Source organism: Leucopleurus acutus, assembly GCF_964270905.1.
Source record: "Leucopleurus acutus genome assembly, chromosome: 20".
Taxonomy (NCBI): domain Eukaryota; kingdom Metazoa; phylum Chordata; class Mammalia; order Artiodactyla; family Delphinidae; genus Leucopleurus; species Leucopleurus acutus.
In genome coordinates, this window is record NC_139162.1 from 52775018 (window position 1) to 52796207 (window position 21190).

Consider the following 21190-nt stretch of genomic DNA (forward strand, 5'->3'; position numbering starts at 1 on the left):
TTGATTTCCCTGTAGATACTTCTAGAATTTTCCACGAAAGGGAAACGTTGCATGTCTGTGCTGCCAACATGGTAGCAACCAGCCTCACGTGGCTGTTGAGCATTTGAAATATGGCTAGCAGGACTGAGGAATTGAATTTTCAAACTTATTTAATTTTAATTCATTTAAATAAACTTAAACAAACTTATGTGACTAGTGGCGACCATGTTGGGCAAAGTGGTCCTAAAACTAAACCTACTCCCCAGGAAGTGTAAAGAAATACCCTGCTTTCCTCAAAGACACAGAAAGCCTCAAGGACTTCTGAGGTGGCAGTGGGGGGGAGATAAGAGAGATAGAAGAATAAAAAAGAGGGACAAGTTGGGAACTTTCTATGTGGATGACAGGAGTGTGAATTGAATCAGTCAAATAAAAAAGGCACACATCCCTCCTGGAACTCAGAAAGAAAAAGACAAAAAAACCCAATTCAAATATGGGCAAAAGATCTGAACAGACACTTCATGAAGGAGAAAATACAGATGGCCAATAAGCTCATGGAGAAATGGCCAACATCATTCGTCATCAGGGAAGTGCAAATTGAAACTGTAATGAGACACAGCCCATCTGCCATGATGGTTGATATTAAATAACACTTAAAATAAGTGTTAAATGTTGGTGAGGAGGTGGAGCAACCAGAATGCTCATTCACTGATGGTGGAAACGTAAACGGCAGGCAGAGTCATATCCCCCAAAGATGTCCACATCCTGATCCCCAGGACCTGTGAACATTACCTTACGTGGCAAAAGGGACTTGGCAGATGTGTAAATTCAGAATCTTGAGTTGGGGAGATTATCCCGGATTATCCAGGAGGGTCCTGAATGTCATCACAAGGGTCTTAGTAAGAGGGAGGCAGGAGCGTCAGGGTCAGAGAGGAAGATGGAAACAGAGGTTGGAGTGATGAGGCCAGGAGCCAAGGAATGAAGGCAGCCTTGAGAAGGGTTGGAAATTAAAGTTCCAGATCTGTGCTGCTGACATGGTAGCCACAAGCCTCGTGTGTCTACTGAGCATTTGCACTATGGCTAGCGACACTAAGGAACTGAATTTTCAATCTTATTTCATTTTAATTCATTTAAACTTAAACAGACTCATGTGACTAGTGGGCCGCCATACTGGGCGGTATGATCCTAAAACTCAGTCTAAGGGATGGATTAGAGCCTCCAGAAGAGACACATTTCCGCTGACACCTTGATTTTAGACCTGTAAGACCCATTTCAGACATCTGACCTCCAGAACTATATAATTTGTGCTGTTTTAAGCTACTAAGATTGTGGCAATTTGTCATAGCAGCAATAGGAAGCTAATACAGCCACCTCAGGAAAAGATGTGGCATTTTCTTAGACATTAAACCCACATCCACTCTGTGACTAAGAAATTCCACGCTAGAGAAATAAAAACATGTACCCACAGAAAAGACTGGTAAAATATTTGGGGGGGGGTAAATTCTATAATAATTTTATTTATTTTTTTATGGGTGTCTTTTTTTAAACATCTTTATTGGCGTATAATTGCTTTACAATGGTGTGTTAGTTTCTGCTTTATAACAAAGTGAATCAGCTATACATATACCTATATCCTCATATCTCCTCCCTCTTGCGTCTCCCTCCCACCCTCCCTATCCCACCCCTCTAGGTGGTCACAAAGCACCGAGCTGATCTCCCTGTGCTATGCAGCTGTATTGATAGCAGCTTTATTCATAATAACCCCAAACTGGAAATATGTGTCCAATAGCAGGAGAAGGGATCAACAAATGTGTACGTCCATACAATGGGATACCACACAGTGATAAAAAGGAAGATACTACGGATTCATACAGCAACATGGATGAATATCAAAACCACTTTGAGGAGTGAAGGAAACCAGACACAGAATATTACCAACTGTAGGTTTCTGTTTATGAAAAGGTCTAGAACAGATAAAACTTAATCTATGGTGATAAAAATCAGAGCAGTAGTTGCCTGGGGTCGGGTGAGGGGCGGGGTGGAGTCAGGGATTGACAGGGAAGGAGCATGTGGTAACTTTCCGGGGCATGAAAATGTTCTCTATATTTTCATAGTTGGGTATATATTTGTCAAAACGTATCGAACGGTATCTTTAGGACTTGTGCATTTTGCTGTATATACATTTTACCTCAAAGAAAGAACCATTGAAGAAATAACAAACTCTAGCTGATAATGTGTGTGTTGAAGTGTGTAGGATGAACTGGACTGATGTCTGCAAATTATTTTAGCGAATGAGCAGACTGCCATGTTTCTCAACTTCAGCGTTATTAACATGTGGGGTCAGAGAATGCTTCGTTGTGGGGGACCGTCCTGTGGGTTGCAGGATGCTAATAAGATTCTCTCCCACACACACAGGTTGCGACAATAAAAAAAAAAGACTTCCAGACAATGCCAGATGTCCCCCCAGGAGCAAATTTGCTCCTGGTTCAGAACCACTGAGATAGAGCGAAGGAAAAAGGGATACATTTGTAATAAAGCACATACAGTAAAATGGTACAACTGTGGGATCTAACTGTGTGTTCATTGCATACTTGTTTTCAATGTTTCTATGTGCTTGAAATGTTTCATAATAAAAATTAGGGAACAATGCACGTGCCCTACGATCTACCAGTACTAGTACTAGTATCCACTAGGGAGAAACAATTGCTCTGTATTCATAAGGAGACATATATGAGAACATTCACCATTCCCCCATTTCCTTATTTATAATAGCAAAACGCTGGAGACAATCTAAGGGGTTCTATCAGTGTAAATGTCCATCAACCCCATCAACTGGGGATTGTGTAAAATAAGCCACGATGCGTTTGTGTTACGGAATTCTGTGCTGCCTTTTTTTTTTTTTGAATGAGAAAGACATGAATGGACTGACACAGAGAAATTTTTAGGACATATGATCAAATGTAGCGCTGCCTGTAGAACTGGGCAACAGAAACTACAAAAGGGGCAAGGGAATTTCAGGGGTGATGGACCTGCCCTGTATTTTGATCGCGGCGGTGGTTACACCACTGTCAGCACTTGTCAAAACTTCACAGACTGTACACTAGAAAGAATGAATTTTACCTAGGAAAACTATACATATATCTATGATATGATTATACATTTGTCTATAAATTATACCTCATAAACTTAATTATTCTGAGAAAGAGCCCGTAGGTTTTATCAGATGCTGAAGGGATCCACGACAAAGGAAGGCTTGTCTGGTGTGCAAAGGTGAGCTCACGTGGGTGAGGTGTGGGCATTGCCTGAATCACCTGTCACAGTGGGAATGGAAGAAAGGAAAAGAAGGACATTCCAAGGAGAGGTCCTTGCATGGGCTCAGGCTGGGGCTCAGAGGTGGGTCCTGGGACAGGTGTGCCCCCAGGAGGCTGGAATGCAGGGGAGGGGGAGACGAGGAGGCAGGAGGCAAGTTGAAACCAGATGGGGACCCTTGGCATATATAGTTTCCACCCTGTCACCAGGCTATTATCATATACAGCCTGCTATATATTCATTAATGATACACCTGCCTTATCTGCCCCCTCAGCCTGCATTTCGTTCAGGTTAGCAGATGGTTCTGGAGGCCCGAGGGACACCGGCCGCTGTGTCGGGCTCCGAGGAACCCGAGGGGAACCGACCCTGGTCCCTGTCCTTGAGGAGTTCCAGCCCCGCGGGGGAGATAGACAGCTGAGTGCCCTCACCTGGGGAAGAGGCTATACTGGAAGGACCCCAAGCGCTGGATGACAGAGCAGGAATTGCCCCTTGATCTGGGCCAAGTTGCTTCACCTCTCTGAGCCTAATATCCAAGACAGTTTTATACTGCTGCATAACAAAAAATTTAGTGACTTAAAATAACACATATTTATCATTTCATAGTTTCTGTGGGTCAGGAAACTCATAAAATTACATAGTAAACTTTTTGTGAATACACACCAAAATATTACCAGGGGTACATCTGGCTAGGGAAATGAGATGGAGGATGCTGGTCTATAAAGGTACCTGCAGACATTATTCCAATCCAGTGTGATCAGAGCCCATCCATCCATCCATCATCAGTCCTTCCGTCCATCTGTCCAGCTGTTCCACCATTTATGCATGAATTGATTCTTCCATCCATCTGCCCACTTATTTATTCATTGTGTATACCTCCATGCATTCATTTATTAATCCATCCATTCAAACATCTATGCCCTCATTCATTCATTTATTCCACCAGTTACACATCCATCCATTCATGTGTTTATTCATCAGTATCCACGGTCATATGATCTTTCCACTCCAAATGTCACCTCCTCAGGGAGCCTTTCCTGACCCCCTTTCTGAAAGAACATACCCCACCCCTTCCCTCTCTTACCTTCCATTGCTATTTCTTTGTAGCACTTGCTCTGACTTGTCACTGTGCTCTGTAATTATGTGTTCACTTGTTTGGTGTCTGTGTCCACCACCCAGAAAGTATTTGTTGAGGATCTACAGAGCGCCAGGCTCTGTTGTAGGCACTGGGAACACAGCAGGGGACAAGACAGACAAAAATCCCCACCCACACAGAGCTGACATTCTAGTCGGGGGCTTCAGGCAATAAACAATAAGTGTAATAAGTAAATTACTGGCAGGTTGGAGAATGCTTAGTGCTGTGGTCAAAGAAAATGTAGAACAGGTGAGGGGTATCAGGGGTCCAAAGGAGAGGTTGCTCAGAGAAGTCCTCATGGAGGAGGTGGTATTTGAGTAAAGACTGGAAGGAGATGAGGGAGCCAAGTGGTTTTCTAAGGGAAGTGCATTCTAGTAGAGAGAGAATGGCACGTGCAAAAGTCCTGAGGCAGGGCTGAGCCCTGTGTGTTTGAGAAGCATTGAGGAGGCCAGCATGGCTGGAGCAAATTAATCAAGGGGGAGAGGGTGGGAGCTGTGGATAGAGAGGGGACAAAGAGGGCCTGTTGGTATAGGGCCTGTGGGACCTGGTGAGGACTTTGCTTTAACTTTGAGACTGGACCCAGGGGTGGGCCCTGAGCAGAGGAGGGACAAGATCTAACTTAGATGTGAACAGCTTTCCTCTGCCTGCCATATAGGAGTAGATTAATATCTGAATTCTCTGAGGGCTGAGACTACATCTTTGTTCACTCCATCTCCTCGGCTTCCGGAACAGGGGTCTGCAAACTACAGCCCACAGGCTAAATGCTCCCACTTCCTGTTGGTATAAATAAAGTTTTATTGAAACAAACCCACACCCATTCATTTACATATTGTCTATGGCTGCTTTCCTTCTCTGCCACCAAGTAGAGTAGTTATAGCAGAGACCATCTGGCTCTCAAAGCTGAAAATATTTACTGTTTGGCTTTTACAGAAAACGTGTGCAGACCCCTGGTCAGGAACAAGACCTGGCACATGGTAGGCACTCAGTAAATATTTGTTGTCGCATAACTGAGCCTGTCACTCATCTGTGACCCACACAAGGCTGCCAGATTACTCTTGTCTCAAAGCCAGTTCCAGTCACATGCAGGAAAACAACAGCCCAGGGACCAAAAATAAAATACTGGAACCAATCACATCTTTGCCACAGAGGAATTGCCCAGGCAGGAATACAGTCAGGACCCACAGAGAAACTTAACACACTCTTTGTCCCTTTCTTTTTCTCTATTAAGACTTGGGGCTCCTTAACCCCTGCCAGGCATGGAAACTGCTCCCCCATTTTTTTCTCACTTAAAAAATCCCCCTAACCCTCTTCCATAGAGAAGCCCCCTCCCTGACTCTCCTGTCTCCTCCCGTCTCAGCTCCAACATTTCGTTTCTGTACATGAACTTAGCTCCCTGCTGTTTTTTTCCCACACTTGTGCTGCCCATTACTAAGATTCTGCATAACAAGGTAGTTATGAGTTACGAATAATGGGGCTGTTTCAGCTGGAAGGAATCCCGCTGGTGACTGAAAAAGCTCCCACACTCCTATTTCCTTTTCTTCTTATACACATTTATCCCAGTATTCTATCCATCCCCATTTTCCGAGTTCCCTCTCTACTGCAGTTTATCCTGCACCCTCGGGACCCAGAGAGGAATCGGACCTGGTCCCTCATAGCCAAGGACTCACAGTTTAGTGGAGACAATCCCAGTGCCTGGGGCGAAGAGGTGGATGCATGGTGGGGATGCCTTGACCGTCAAGGGAATGAGTTTGAAGTTTTATCCTGAGGACCCTCTCTGGCAGACTTGGATGGAGGCCAGATGGAGGGCTCTGAGGCAGCAGAGTGTCTCCTTCTGACCTGGTTTCCTGGGTCTCAGCTACATTCTGGTGGTTTCACATAGGGATCCACAACGCAAGCTCTGGGGCCAGACTGCTTGGGTTCAAATCCAGGCTCTCATGCTTTCTAGCTGTGCAGTCTTGGGCCGTTTTCCCTCAGTGTCCTCACCTATAAAATGAGTATGACACTAGTACCTACCATTTAGAGTTATTGGGAGGATTATGGGACTTAGTACATATAAAGAGCTTAGAACTGTGCCTGGCACACAGTAGGCACTCAGTAAATATCAGCAACTATTAATGTGCTTAGTACAGGCATCCAGCTCATAGAAAACCCTCAGCAAAAGGAAGCTCAATATTATCCTTTGGTGATGTCATCACTTACCCACATAGATCTCCAGTTTAGACCCTCGGTGGGAATGATGACATCACTAGTTGCCAGGTAGATTTAATCCCAGAGGGTGTTGATGACATCACCAGTCACAAGGCAGGAAATGGTTAGAATGTGCATGCCCGAGGCTTCCTTCCTGTTTGAACTTCTGTTGTGTCCCAGGCCACACTCTTCCCTGGGGCACATGAGCTTTTCATCTATTTGAGTCCAGTTTTCTATCAGTCAAATGCAGATAATAAAAGTATCAATCTCGTAGGATTGTTGAGAGAATCCAATGAGTTAAATACATACGAAGGGCACAATGTCAAGCACACAGTCGGCACTCAATAAACAGCAGCTCCTGTTAGCCTCACGGCAGGAGGCTTCCATGGTGGACACTCGGGCCAGAGTAACAGGTGCTCTCCTCTCTGTCTTGGTTAACAGCACAGACTCAGGAGTCTGACCTACTGCCGTCTGAGCCCAGATCTGCCATCAGGAGCAGGTGGGAGACCCTGGGCACATTGCGGGACTGTAAAGTGAGGTAATGACAGTGCCAACTCATAGGACTGGCATGAGGAGGCATTGACATGATGGTCATGTTCCCAGCACACAGTCAAGCTTATACCCGTGAGCTGCGTTATCACTGAGGATGTCCTTGGAAAGGTCCTCCCCTCCTTGGAACTCAGTTTCCCTGTCTGCAAAGAAATGGGCAGTGGCCATGGCAATCTCAAGGCTTCTTGCCTACAAGGACTCACCTTTGCCATTGCTGAGCAAATGCGCTGGGAGTTGGATGCTCTCACTTGTATCTGCTCTCAGCCCAACTCCAGCTCTCTCCTTCTGTCTCTTCATTTCCCACCTCTTACCTGTCTATTTTTCCCTTTCTCTGGCATCTTTCCCTTGCTCTGGACTTTCTCTCTCTTGTTTCTCTCCTGCATGCTATCAGCAGGCCATTTGCAGAGCAATAAATATCAACAGTAATCATCATCATAATTTGTTTATTTAGTCTTTCCCCGAGGCCAGGACTGCTCTAAGCTCTTTGCACGTATTAACTCATTTAATTCACACAATACAAGGACTTGTTACTATTGATTCAACAAACACTTATTGAGCGCCTACTGTGTGCCAGGCCCAGAGGAGCCAGCATGGAGCAAAACAAAGATCCTCATCCTTGTGGGGCTGACGTTCTAGTGGGGAGACAGAAGATAAACAGGTAAACAAGTAGAAAAAAAAACAACAACCAAACAAACCTCTACTCGTGCTATGAGGCAAAAAAAACAAAGCAAAGTCAAAGGGAGAGAGAGTGATGAGGGGAAATGTTTTCTACAGAATGGTTAGGAAACACCTCCTGAAGGAGGTGACATTGGATCTGACCTGATGACGTGAGAGGGAGGCAGCCATGCAACACCTGGGGGAAGAAAGATTCCTGGTGAAAGGAACAGCCAGTGCAAAGGCTCTGAGGCAGCACCATGCCTGGGGAGTGTTTGAGGAATTGAGAAACAGCCAGAAGGCCTGTATCACTGGAGCTGAATGAAGGGAAAACAGTATCACACAGGGCCCCTGGGGACCACATCATGCAGGGCTTTGTGGGCCATAGTGAGGACTTTCGCTTTTACTCTGAGAAGGAGCCATGAAAGGTTTGGAGCAGAGGAGGGGCACGGTCTGAATAAAGTCTGATAGGATCCCATGGGCAATAGGCTGTGGGGGGAGGGGGAGAGGGAGGTGAAGGTAGAGGCAGAGAGACCATCCTCCCCATTTTACAGATGCAGAAATAAATGGACCCTCACAAAAGGCCAGCAAAGCGGGCTCAAGCCCACACAGCTGTTGAGCAGCAGAGCCAGGTTGGCAGGCTGGCTGGGACTTGAGCCCCAAGCAGCCACCCCCACTGCCAGCCCAGCTGCTCACTCCTCCTGGAGCCTCAATGTACACCTGTAAACTGGGGACACAGCTCAGTGGTGCAGGGCTCTCCAGCGACATGCTGGCTTCGGACATGGACACCACCTCGGGGTTCAGTGGAGCCTTCACTCTGTGACCTTGGGCAGGTGCCTACCTCTCCTGAGCTTCAGTTTTTCCATCTGTAATTTGGGAAGCATTAACTAACGCCTGGGTGTAGCCTGGTGGTTAAGAGCGCAAGTTCTAGCGTCAGATTTGGCGGGATCTGAGTCCTTGCTCTGCCACTTGCCAGCTCCATGACTTTCCGCAATTAAACACCTTCTTTCTAAGCTTCGGTTTATCTCACCTGGAAGATGAAGCTCTTAACAGCACCAATTCCAAGAGGTAGTTGCAAGGATTAAATGAGATCATGCAGGTAAAGCGCTTAGCACAGTTCCTGTCATACATCGGGCACTCAATAAATGATCATTATTATTACTGACAGTAATGCCCACACCTCTGGGTGGGTGAGAGCCTGGGAGAGTGCCTGGTGGTACGCGGTCGGCGTTCGACAAAAGTGAATTCTCTCTCCCTTCCTTCATGTCCGCCGGCTCCCGGGGGACCCAGGCATTCCGGCCTCCGGCCGCCCCCCCACGCCGACCCTTACAAAGGCCCTCATTCATGCCTCGTGCACAAAGCGGCCCATTCACCCGGGTCCCTTGGGCTTCCCGCCCCTGGCCGCCCCCCGAGTCTCGCCATTGGTCTCACCCCTTGCCTGTCAGACTTTGGGTCCCGCCTATGACCGCGCCGCCTAGCTCCACGCTCCGGCGCCGTTCTTTTCCCACGGCTGGCACACTCCGGCAACTTCTGATTGGCCCCGCCCGCCAGCCGCTCCTCTTGATTGGCGGGAGCGTCCCTCGTGGGCGGGTCCATAGCTTGTCGCAGCGGGCGCCTATTGGCCCCTTTTGCGCTTGTGTGGGTGGGGCTTTCCTGACTGGCCCGCCTCTCTTTCTCCCAAGGCCGAAGCCTCTGGACGGCCCTGGAAGCCGGTGAGTGAGTGCCCGGGGCCAAATGCCCGCCTGAGGCGGCGAAGTGGGACTGGGCCCGGGGAGGCTGGAGCTTCGGGGCTCCGGTCGGGGCTCCGGAGGCCGGCGCGAGCTGCGGGGGAGGGGCGGTGACGCGGACAGTCACCTCGGGCGAGCCGCCGGACGGCAGCGGGGGTCGAAGGGAGGGGGGTGGGGCGGGACGCCTACACTCCCCCAACTCGAGCTCCTACTATGTGCGAGGCCGGGTCGGGGTCCTCGCCGGAGCCCCAGGCCTACTCCGCAGAAGGGGAAACTGAGGCTCGCTTTGGGACCTTGGACGCTTTAATACCTGAGTCATTGCCTTCAATCCCCCACTCCCAGATGACAGTGTCTCTATTTTCACGTGTAAAAATTGCGGACCAGAGACAGGGATCATCATGACTGGCGGAACAGAGGGGTGGGGAAGGACATCTTTGAGCCCCCACGGTGTACTTGGGTGCTTTTATTTTTCTAACTAAATAATTACCTTTAATTATATTAACTCGAGATGGGTTATATTGCACCCATTTTACAGGGAGGGTAAACAGGCTGGACAGAGGCGGTGACTGCAGGGGGACAGGGTTGAGAACAACACTTCAGAGACCAACTGTGTGCTGGATTCCTTTACCTTTTTAATCCCACAGTAGTCCCCCAAGGAAGACTGTAGTCTCTAATAGATGGGGAAGCAGGTTGAGGGAATTACCAGTTGGGAGGAGGAAATTGACATCTTTGAGGACACGTTGCTCTCAAATCCCCTCTTTAGAATGACAGAAAATGGTCTGGGCTTGAATCCCATTTCTCCCTTTTACTGACCATATGACCTTGAGCAGTTTACTTCGTTCACCTCTCCATGCCTCAGTTTCCCCATCAGAGAAGTGGAGATTCTGACTGTCCCTATCTTACTGTTTTTCGAGATCATTCTATGAATTTGGACAGCTGTTCTAAAAGCAGGAAAACACCCGGCACATAGTAGGTGCGCTTACCACTATTTAGTCCTCAGTTCACCCCTGAGAGAAATGAACTGAAGCTGCAGAGCCTAGAAGAACATTTTGTCGTCTTCTTTGCTACTCCTAGTGCTTTCTGTGGATTGTGTGGGCCCATTTCCAGGGTCGGGGAACCTGAAGTTCAGCGAGATTAAATGATGTCGTGAGGCATTACTTGTTTAAGCGCTGGGCTGGGCACTTTCTCCCACATCGGCTTATTCATTTCATTGGCCTCAATTCGCGGAGAGGAAAGCCGATGCCCAGGAAGCTTGAGCGGGATTTGAACCCCCGGAGTCCTCAGCCCCCTCTGACGCGGGTCCTTGACATTTGCTCGCCAGAAGAAGGAGGGGCCCCTGGCGCTGCTGCTGCCGCCGCTGCCGCCCACCTGGCAACAGGCTTATCCCCGCCTCCCGCCGTCCCCCTGTCTAGAGCCTTGCAACTCCAGGACCCGCCCCCTTCCCAAGCCGGGCAGGTGCTGGGTGACATCAGAGCCGGGCTCCCTCCCGGTGACGTGACGTGGCCCCGCCCCGCGCTGGACCGCGGAGGTAGCCGCACCTGAGAGCTCGGAAGAGGACTTGGGTTCCCGTGCCTCCTCCCCATCTTCCCGCTTCCTGTACCAAGCCGGCGCCCCCCAGGTAGCCCCGAGGATCCGCGGGTTGAGGGGACAGCTACACGGGCACTTGGGTCTCAGGGAGATGGGGGTTGGGTGCTGAGATTCCGAGATCTGAGGAGAGGGGCTGGGGGTCAGGAATGCCAGGTCTGATTAAGGACTGCTCTGGGAGTCTGGGCTCCTAGGTCTGGAGGGAGGAAGGCACTGGTGCCAGGACTCTGTGTCTGGGAGCCTGAATTTGTGGGTCTTGAAGGAGGAAGGGGCTGGGGACCTGGACTCCTGGGTCTGGGGGCCCAGGTTTCCGAGTCTGGGGGCAGAGCAGACCCCTGAATCCTAGCACTAGACTGAGGTCAGAGGGCCAGATGCCAAGGGCCCCAGCCCCTGCCCCTGCCCCAGGGGCGGGTCCCTAGCTCCTTTTCCTTTCCAGCCCGGCAGTCTCTGCCCCTCCCAGGGTAGGTGCTTTCACCTGCGCTGGTGACAGAAATGAGCCCTGGCAAAGGTGTTCCTGCAGGCTAAGGAGGGTGGGGCTGCCAAAGGGGCAGGCCCACCTCATCAGAGCTGTATCAGCCCTCAGAATCTGGATGTCCCAGGCGTCTTCAGCTCTAGCCCGCCTGCAGTAAGGTGAGGGGGCTCGGACTCCTGGGTCCAAGGGAGGAGGGGGCTGTAGGTTCCGATTCCTGGATCCTGGATGAGTAGCCTGCTGGGGGCCCAGACTCCTGAGTCTGGAGGAGGAGGGGGCTGGGGGCCTGGACTCCAAGGGAGGAGGGACTGGGGGCCCAGATTCCTGGCTCTAGGGAGGGGAAGCATAGGGCTGGGTGATTGCAAAAAACTCCCAAACCCTTCCTGGTCAAAGGCCGCAGGCTGGAGAGGAAGTGGGTGGGGTGAGGGTGGGGGTAAAGTCCCAGGGATGGGCCTTGGCTATGAATGGATCAGGGCCGCTGGCTGTGAATGGATCAGGGCCGCACGGGAGGCCTGGGGTGAGCCTGGGCAACTTGGGGCCTGGGAAGTGGAGAAATGGTATCCAGCGGTGGGAGAAGCCTGCTGTTGGAGTGCAGGGGCCTTGGGTTTGAGGCCCGAGAGCATCAGGACCAAATGAGAGCATCAGGGCCAAACGTCACGGGGTGGGCTGGGGGCCTGGGACTGCTGGTGGTGAGGAGAGGGTCTGGGGGGAAGAGGGACATGTGGCCTGGAGCTGAGATTCTGGGTGAGGGAAAGACAAGAGCCTGATGGGACCAGATTTAGGGATGCCCCAAGAGGAGCTGGGTGTTTGGAGGGACTTCTGCAGGGATATGTCGGAGGTGGGGGGGCCTGGAGGGCAGAGGCAGAGGCACCGAGGTGGGAGAGACAGAACACTGGGGGGTTCCTGTGACAGGGGTGGCGGTGGCCAGGCCGTGATGTGGCCGTTTGAGGAGAGAATAGAGGCCGACTTTTTTCCTGACCTGTGCTTAGACTGCTGTAGAATTGCCGTGGTCTGTTCACTACTGGTCTGCAGCCCCTTTAAGGGCGGGGAGGAGTCTAGCACAGGCTGGCTCCCCCAGTGCCTCCGCTATCAGCTCACAGCTCATCTTGGGTTCTGGCTGTCTGAGCCTAGAACTGTCCGAGACTAGATCACCCCCAGACCAGGAGCTCCTCCAAGCAGGGCCCTGCCTGACTCACCTCTGGGTCTCCAGACTCACTCTTGGCAGAGCCTGGTACTTGAACAGCCTCAGGGAGTGTTGAGTGAATGCAGAAGTGAATGAATGGGGCCAGTCTCCCCATTATAAAGAGAAGGAAGTCAGGTCACAGGGAAGGAAGCCATTAACCGAGGGATGAGATTCAGGTCTGGTCCCTAATCTTACCTTACCTACCACCCTCTCTGCCTGGATCACCTGGCACCAGCCACACTGGCCTCTCACAATGCCACAGACATACAGGCACACACCTGCCCCAGGGCCTTTGCACGGAGCTACTCTCCCAGCCTGGAATGCTTTTCCTCCTGACGTTCCCATGGCCTGCTTCCTTCATCTCCCTCAGATCTTTATTCTGATGCCACATCAAAGAGGCTTTCCCTGGCCACCCCAATTAAAACTTCAGCTCCCCTCAACCCCTAACATCTCCTGTTCCCTGCTTCATTTTTCTACTTGGCGTGTATCATCATTTAACATACTATATAATTTACTTAGTTATCTTTGAATCCATCTCCTGGGATTAGAGCAGTGCGAACTCATACAAACACAATGCAAGCCAAATGTGTAATTTAAAAATTTCTAGCCACTTTCAACATAAAAATGTAAAAAGGAACAAGTGACATGAATGTTAATGATGTATTTTATTTAACCCAATACATCCAAAATATTATCAGTGCAATATGTCATCCAATGTAAAAAACACGAATGAGCTTTTTGTCGTACTGTCTTTGAAACTGGCTGTGTGTCTTATGCTCAGAACCCACCTCAGTTTGGATTCTCCATTTCAACTTTCCAGTAGCCACACAGGGCCATGGCTCCCAAAATAGCCAGAGCAGGGCTAGAATGTAAACACCTTAGGAAGGCAGGGATCTTTTTCTGGCTGGTCTTTGGCTATATGGCTGATGCCTTGAATAGTGCCTGGCTCACAGCTTGGCTTATTAGAGAATTAATTCTTAAAAATCTGTTTTATTGAAGTATAGTTGGTTTACAATGTGGTGTTAATTTCTGCTGTACAGCAAAGTGACTCAGTTATACATATATATATTCTTTTTCATATTCTTTTCCATTAGGGTTTATCACAGGATATTGAATATGTGTCCCTGTGCTATACAGTAGGACCTTGTGGTTTATCCATTCTATATATAATAGTTGGCATCTGCTAATCCCAAACTCCCAATCCTTCCCTCCCTCATCCCCCACCCCTTGGCAACCACAAATCTGTTCTCTATGTCTGCGAATCTGTTTCAGTTTCGTAGATAAGTTCGTTTGTGTCATATTTTAGATTCCACATAGAAGTGATATCATATGATATTTGTCTTTGTCTCACTTCACTTAGTATGATAATCTCTAGGTCCATCCATGTTGCTGCCAATGGCATTATTTCATTCTTTTTTTAATGGCTGAGGAGCATTCCACTGTATATATGTACCACATCTTTGTCCATTCATCTGTTGATGAACATTTAGGTTGTTATTAAAGAATTATTGAATCAGGGATTCCCTGGGGGTCCAGTGGTTATGGCTTGGAGCTTTCATTGCTGTGGCCAGGGTTCAATCCTTCGTCAGGGAATTAAGATCCAACAAGCCACGTAGTGTGGCCACACACACACAAACAGAATTATTTAATGAATGAATGGATAGAGGTGAATGGGTGGAATGAGTAAAGGAAGATCTGTGGATCCATTTTGCAGACGTGTAAATCGAGGTCTGGTGGAGAAAGGCAGTGGCGACTGCCTGGGGGATCTGGGGTGGGGATGGAGCCCCCCCTTCCCTGAACCTCGCCCTCTGCTCTCTCCCTGCAGACCATGGCAGCAGTGACCGTGTCGGTGCCCGGGCGGAAGGCACCCCCCAGGCCTGGCCCAGTGCCTGAGGCGGCTCAGCCGTTCCTGTTCGCGCCCCGTGGGCCGGGCGTGGGGAGTGTGCCCGGGGGCTCGGCCATGTCCCCGCAGGTGGAGTGGACGGCACGGCGCCTGGTGTGGGTGCCTTCGGAGTTGCACGGCTTCGAGGCGGCGGCCCTGCGGGACGAGGGCGAGGAGGAAGCCGAGGTGGAGCTGGCGGAGAGTGGGCGGCGGCTGCGGCTGCCGCGGGACCAGATCCAGCGCATGAACCCACCCAAGTTCAGCAAGGCCGAGGACATGGCTGAGCTGACCTGCCTCAATGAGGCCTCCGTGCTGCACAACCTCCGCGAGCGATACTACTCCGGCCTCATCTATGTGAGTGGCCTCCTTCCCCGGGAGGGCATTGCGCGGGGTGCGGGTCTGGGTGTCAGCACCACAACCTGAACCAACCTGAGCCTGTTTATAATCTTTATCCCATGTCGAATGACTCTGCCTACGCTTACTTGCCAAATGATAAACTATTGCATATCGAGAGTGCCTCAGACCCCACTGGGGGCGTCCTGTAATATTATAGGGTAGATGCTCCTTATTATTTTCCTTAAGTTAAAAAAATTCTGAATCCTCAAATAGAACACATCCAAAGGTTTTGAGAAAGGGATATGGATCTGTAATGATAATTAAAGGGAGCCAGTGAGTACGGAAAACTGCCTGCCTGGCTCTGTGCATTTGTTTCCTTTCATCTTACAAATAGTAGAGTGTTTTATACCTAAAAGGAAACCGAGGCCCAGAGAGATTTAATAACAGTAAAAACTAACATTTATTAAGCATGTACTAGGTACTCTAAAATATATTGTTTCAATACATTTGCACAATTATAAAGCATTTTGTCCCCATTTTACAGATAAAGAAACTGAGGCACAGAAAGGTCAAGTTCCTTGACCAAGGTCACCCAGTTGGACTTGGCAGACGTGGGTAGTCTGGCTCCAGGCCCCACCACTTTGCTATGATGCCTCTTAGGATTAAGACGGGATTGATGATAGTGAGGTTGACTATGGTCTAGTCTCTGTTAAGCATTCACTGTCTCACATTAAAAGCAAACAGGTGGAGTAGGGCGGCAGTTCTTAACTCTGCCTTCACGTTAGAATCATGTTAGGAATTTTTTTTAAAAACCGACACTCAGGCCCCGCCTCACCCCATTTAAATCAGGCTCTCTGAGGGTGTGACTGGTCTTGTTAATAAGCTTCCAGGGTGGTTCTAAGGGACAGCCAAAGCGTTATTCAGGGCAAACAGGATTGGAGAGAGTGACAAGGAATGTGGACTATAATAATGAGAAATAATGATCATGGGTGGCTAGCAAATATTTATCAAGCACTTGTGATGTGCCAAGTGCTGTTCTAAGTGCTTCCTGTGGGTTATGAGCTCACTTCTGGGGCGGAGCTTGTTCTTATCACCTGATGTTTCAGGAATGTTAAGTGACTTGGGTCCCAGGTCACATGGACATGAAGGATTTGAACCCAGGCAGCTGGCCCCAGAGTCATGCTCCAAACACTGGCTTAGAGTGCTGGGGTCTCACTACCTTACTCATTTCAACTGACCCCACAAGAAAAACTACAGAATACCTCGCTAAAACCCTAAAAGGAAAAGTGCTGGTTTTATATTTTTTAAAAAACCACAAAACTTTAATGAGAGTAATAAAAGAATATTTCAATAAATGGTGAGATGTATCAAAAAATAAAGGTAAATAAACTGGCCCCAGTATCCACCCCATTAAGGGTCACAAGCACAAGATTAGAATATTTTTTATGAAATCTGATTCCTGTTTGGGGAGGAGACTAAGGTTGTGAGAGGGACAGTGGCTGGCTCAGGGACCCTCAGCTTTTGGTGGCAGGGGTGGGATTTGAACTGAGGGCTGTCTGGCCCTGGATGGAGGTGGCAGCTTCTCCAGGCTGTACTGGGCCCTTATGATTCCTCACTAACCTTTGCGAGTCCTGGGAAAGAGACCTCTGTACAGGCCACTCCCCTGGACCTCACCAAAGACAGGGGATCAGAGGGGCACCCAAAACACTGAGCCACCCTTTTCCTGTTAATAAACACTCTGAACCCTCATGGCAACTTTGTAAGGTATCTCCTATCATCCCCATTGTGCAGCTGGGGACACTGAGCCTCAGAGAGCCTCAAATCCTGGGGCCAGGATTTGGACAAAGCCCCACCAGCTATAAACCAGCTTAACTGGGATTTGAACCCAGGCCATCTGACTCCAGACCCTACATCCTATCCACTGCATTAGGAAGATTATTGGGAAAGTTCAGGGGAAAAAATGGTAAGGCCTGAGCTAAGGCTATGGCCCAAGAGCCAGAGAATTGGGACCTGAAAAATGAAAGTGAGATAGAAGATTCCAGAAGCCCAGACAGGAAGCAAATAGGGCCTTAACAATAATCATTGGCAATTAGTGAGGGCCTGCTTTCTCCATCAGGAGCTGTGCTAAACTTCTTTCCAATATGATCTGTTGACCCCCTCTCCACGTAAGGCTGTGAGGTAGGGGTTATCACTTCCTTTGTCCACGGCTTGGAGAGGAGAAGCCATTAGCTCAGGAGTAGCTAACAGCTAACATATTAAACACACACAGGGAGCTCCCTGGAGGTCCAGTGGTTAAGGCTGCAGTGGCAGCGCAGTTTTGATCCCTGGTCGGAGAACTAAGATCCTCGCATGCCGCGCGGCCAATAAATACACAAACAAACAAATAAATAAATATGCATGCACAGGGCTCCAGGGCCCACGCTGAGCCCTGTACTTGCAACGGGAACTTGTGGATGGCTCCCAGCAGCCCTCTGGGGAAGCGCTGTTCCCGTCCCTGTGTGATGAGAAAATGGGACCCAGAAAAGTTAAGGTGCTTTTGCTCAGGCCACACAGCTAGAAGATTCGATTCAAACTCCACCTTGTTCGTCCTTGGGCCCTGCTTAGTAAATACTAACTGGCCAACTGGTGACGGGGAAGACAGCGCTTCCCAGTGCAAGGAGTGGGGGGCGTCCAGGGTTCTAGAAACCCAGTTTCTGTCGCTAATAGGCTGTTTGGCCTTGAGTGGCTCAAGGTCTCGGTCCCTTCACTGGGATGCTCAGGGCAGGAAGGGAACCCATCTGCTGGACACTGGCCATGTTCTCTGCTCCGTGAGGCACTGGAAGATGCATGGTGGCGTGCCACTCTCAGAATCCTTCTAGACTGTGCGGGGGGCGGGGGTTACAGCTCCATTTTACCAGGACTGGCAACTGAGTCTCAGAGAGGGCGAGCCCCTTGTGCTAAGTCACACAGGGCTCGAAACCCAGGATGACGCGGCATCCGAGTCTGAGTGAACTCTTAGCTTTCAGGTGGGATGGGAACGTGAGCGTCTTGGGACCCATGGCTGGAGTGCCTTTCATGGGGCCCCGCCTTGGGCTGGCTGGTTTTTATTCATTATCATCCTTAATCCCCACAGCCTCTGTAATGAGGTGGGGAGGGTTTCTCAGGGAGAAAACCGAGACTGTGGGGAGAGCCACGGGGCTGAGGAGAGGGGGAGGCAGGGAGCTGCACCCGGTGGGTCTGCCTTCAGAGCTCCGAGGGCCGGAGCAGCTACCCCAGACCCGGCCAGCCAGGTTTTCCGCAGCTGTGCCCCGGCCACTCAGGTGTCCCCGACCCTCTCTAGGCACACCAGCCTCTGCCCTTTGCCCCCTGGCCTTGGCAGCCAGCTCAGGTTCCATCTGGGGTGTCGCCCTGGCCACAAGGTACGGTTGGCAGGAGGGGGCTGAGATGGGGAGTGGCACGGGTCGGGGAGGCTCCTCTGTCAGCCAGGAGTGGGGGCCTGGGCGCCAGCAGCCATGAGATACCCTCCCTGGGAATGTGGTCCGGCCGCCCTGCCCTCGAGAGCTCCTGGGAGCTGCTGGCAGGGAGGGCAGACACCCAGCAAACCGGTTGTGCCACCCGCCCTCCCATCCTTAAGAGCTTGGCACCTGGGAGCCGGCAGCCTGTGGTGGCCACACCCTCGCGCTGCCTGAGAAGCTCTAGCCATCTGGGAGCTTAAAGCAGCTCTGCTACCAACCAGCAAGTAACCGGCTAGCCATTTAGCTAGCTAAGTAGCTAACTAGCTGGCTAAGTAGCTAACTGGTTTCATAGTTAACTAGCTAAGCCCCTAAGCAGCTAACTCTCTGCTGGATTAGCTAGCTTAGTCCAGCTAACTTAGCTCCTTAGCTCTCTGGGTTGGGTTAGCTAGGTGATCAGCTAGCCCTCTAGCTGTCTAACTGCCTCTATCCATCCTAAGTGCGTCTTGTCTACCCGAGACTCTGTCCGAGCTGGAACAGTTCTTAAACCGTTACAGGGTCCTGCACTCAGGCCCAACAGCTGTGTGGACAAATTCAGGGTGTCCATGAACTTGGATGCAAAAAAAAAAAAAAAAATCACATCTTTATTTTCACTCACCTTGAGAACCTGTTTAGCACTTCCTCCAATAAGAAGGAACCACCAAGACGGTCGTGGAAGCAGGTCCTGTGAGTCTGTTATGAACAGAAACTGCAGACACGCTCTTGTTGTGTTTCAGCTGCTGCAGATACTGGGAGCACCCTTCCAGAAATATTCTATGTGTATTCAAGCAAATTCATAAAAATATTCTTCGTGTACCCCTTTCAGTGCAAACAGTTCTTACCTTGTCTCCTTTCCGTGATAATGTTTTGGAGATAGTTCTCTACCTGTATACAGTACACCAGAAGCATCACAGGAATCCATTATATGACCGAGCATCCAGATTGTCTCCAGTCTTTCGCTGTTTTAAAAATGATGCTACAGATGAACTTGCACATGGTCCTTTCACGCATGTGCGAGTCCAAGCAGTGACAGGGCTACAGAGCCTACATTCTCTCTCTGTGTGTGAATCCTCATCTGTACAGCACCTTTGTGCAGTTTGGAAAGCTTCTTTTCAACCATCCGCCTGAAACTGTAACAAATGTTCAAATCTACATTGTCATGGTGAATGGCAGCCCCTTTGCCAGATGTCCTTGTGCAGTGCACAACCTGCCCAGCTGTACACGGCAGCCCCATGCCGCCCTCTGGGCCACAGGCAGGCAGCTAGCTGAGGCCCTCTCGTTCTTGCCCACTGCAGACCTACTCCGGCCTTTTCTGTGTGGTCATCAACCCGTACAAGCAGCTTCCCATCTATACGGAGGCGATTGTGGAGATGTACCGGGGCAAAAAGCGCCACGAAGTGCCGCCCCACGTGTACGCGGTGACTGAAGGGGCCTACCGAAGCATGCTGCAGGGTGAGTGTGGGGCTTGGGCTGCTGGAGGTGCCCCTTCAGTGGGGACTGGGCTGGGGGTCAGGATCAGATGACAGGTCAAGGGTTTCAGACACTGTGAGGCGGCTTTGTGGGGCAGGAGGTAACACCAGTGGAGGGCTGAGTGGGCAAGGCTCTGGGTCCTACCAGATAGGCCCCTTTTTATCTGTCTCTCTGTTCACCCCTTCCCTCAACGAGTCTCATTTGGGACCTCACTGTTGCCAGCTCTTGCAAAAATTCCTCTTGAAACAGTGATTCTTAAGACTGTTCATTCATTCAGCATTTATATTGTTGACATGATCTACATTGTCATGGGTGAATGGCTGCCCCTTAGACGACGGGCAGCATGGCGTCGCTGTGTACAGCTGGGCAGGCTGAGCACTGTGCAAGGATGTTCCTCAGAGGGGCTGCCATTCACCCCATGACAATGTCGATCAGTTCAGGCAAAATTCCATAATTCCCATGTAGTATTCATACTAAACTCATTAGATATTTATTATGTATGCACACATGCATATATATATATATATATAAAATACCTGCAAATACCTGCATTATGCACTCAAACATATTTATATATAATGTTTTTATAGTCATTATAAATTTGTATTTAGTCAGAGGTAACATTTTATTTGGTTATATAATCTAATTTGTTACATATTTTTTATACTAGTTAATATAACAGGAATAAATGTTCAAGAAAATAAGAGTGAGTGCCTACTCTGGGTCAAACACTTTTCAGGGATGAATACCTTTAACATCACAGCCACCCTATGAAGGAGGTGTGCTCGTTATCCCTGGTTGCCAGATGGGGAAACTGAGGCATAGAGCAGCACAGTCACTGCCCACCGTCCCACTGGTGGATCAGTGGCTGAGGTAGGGTTCGAACCCAAGGCCCCCAGCTGCAGCTTGCGTGTAGGTCACACTGTGGATCATGTCCTCGTCCTGGGCTGGGCACTGTTGAGTTTTGACATGTGACCCTCCTGGATTCTGATACCTGACCCCGACTCAGCCTCTTGCTTGCTGTGTAACCCTGGGAAAGTGGCTGTCCCTCTCTGAGCCTCAGTTTCTTTTCTTTTCTTTTTTTTGGCCACACCATGAGGCTTGCAGGATCTTAGCTCCCCGACCAGGGATTGAACGTGGGCCCCAGCAGTGAAAGTGCCGAGTCCTAACCACTGGACCACCAGGGAATTCCCCCTAAGCTTCAGTTTCCTCGACCTGTAAAATGGAGACAATAAACTCCAACTGAACAGAATGTAATTCAT

General features: G+C 49.8%; 1 protein-coding gene across 4 annotated transcripts in view; it reads left to right on the forward strand.

Annotated features, from left to right (window-relative positions):
• The first annotated feature begins 9490 nt into the window (after window positions 1–9490).
• MYH14 (myosin heavy chain 14) overlaps window positions 9491–21190 on the forward strand; it is a 91204-nt gene continuing 79504 nt past the window's right edge. Inside the window, exons 1-4 of one of the 4 annotated variants that reach the window (XM_082863465.1) lie at window positions 11098–11152; window positions 11695–11748; window positions 14596–15006; window positions 19754–19910. In XM_082863465.1, coding sequence (XP_082719591.1) covers window positions 14599–15006; window positions 19754–19910 — 565 coding nt within the window. In that variant the 5' untranslated portion in view covers window positions 11098–11152; window positions 11695–11748; window positions 14596–14598. Of the gene's footprint in view, window positions 9520–11061; window positions 11153–11694; window positions 11749–12078; window positions 12105–14595; window positions 15007–19753; window positions 19911–21190 lie in introns of those variants that run through there. The other 3 variants (XM_082863466.1, XM_082863464.1, XM_082863467.1) reach the window with 3 other exon arrangements.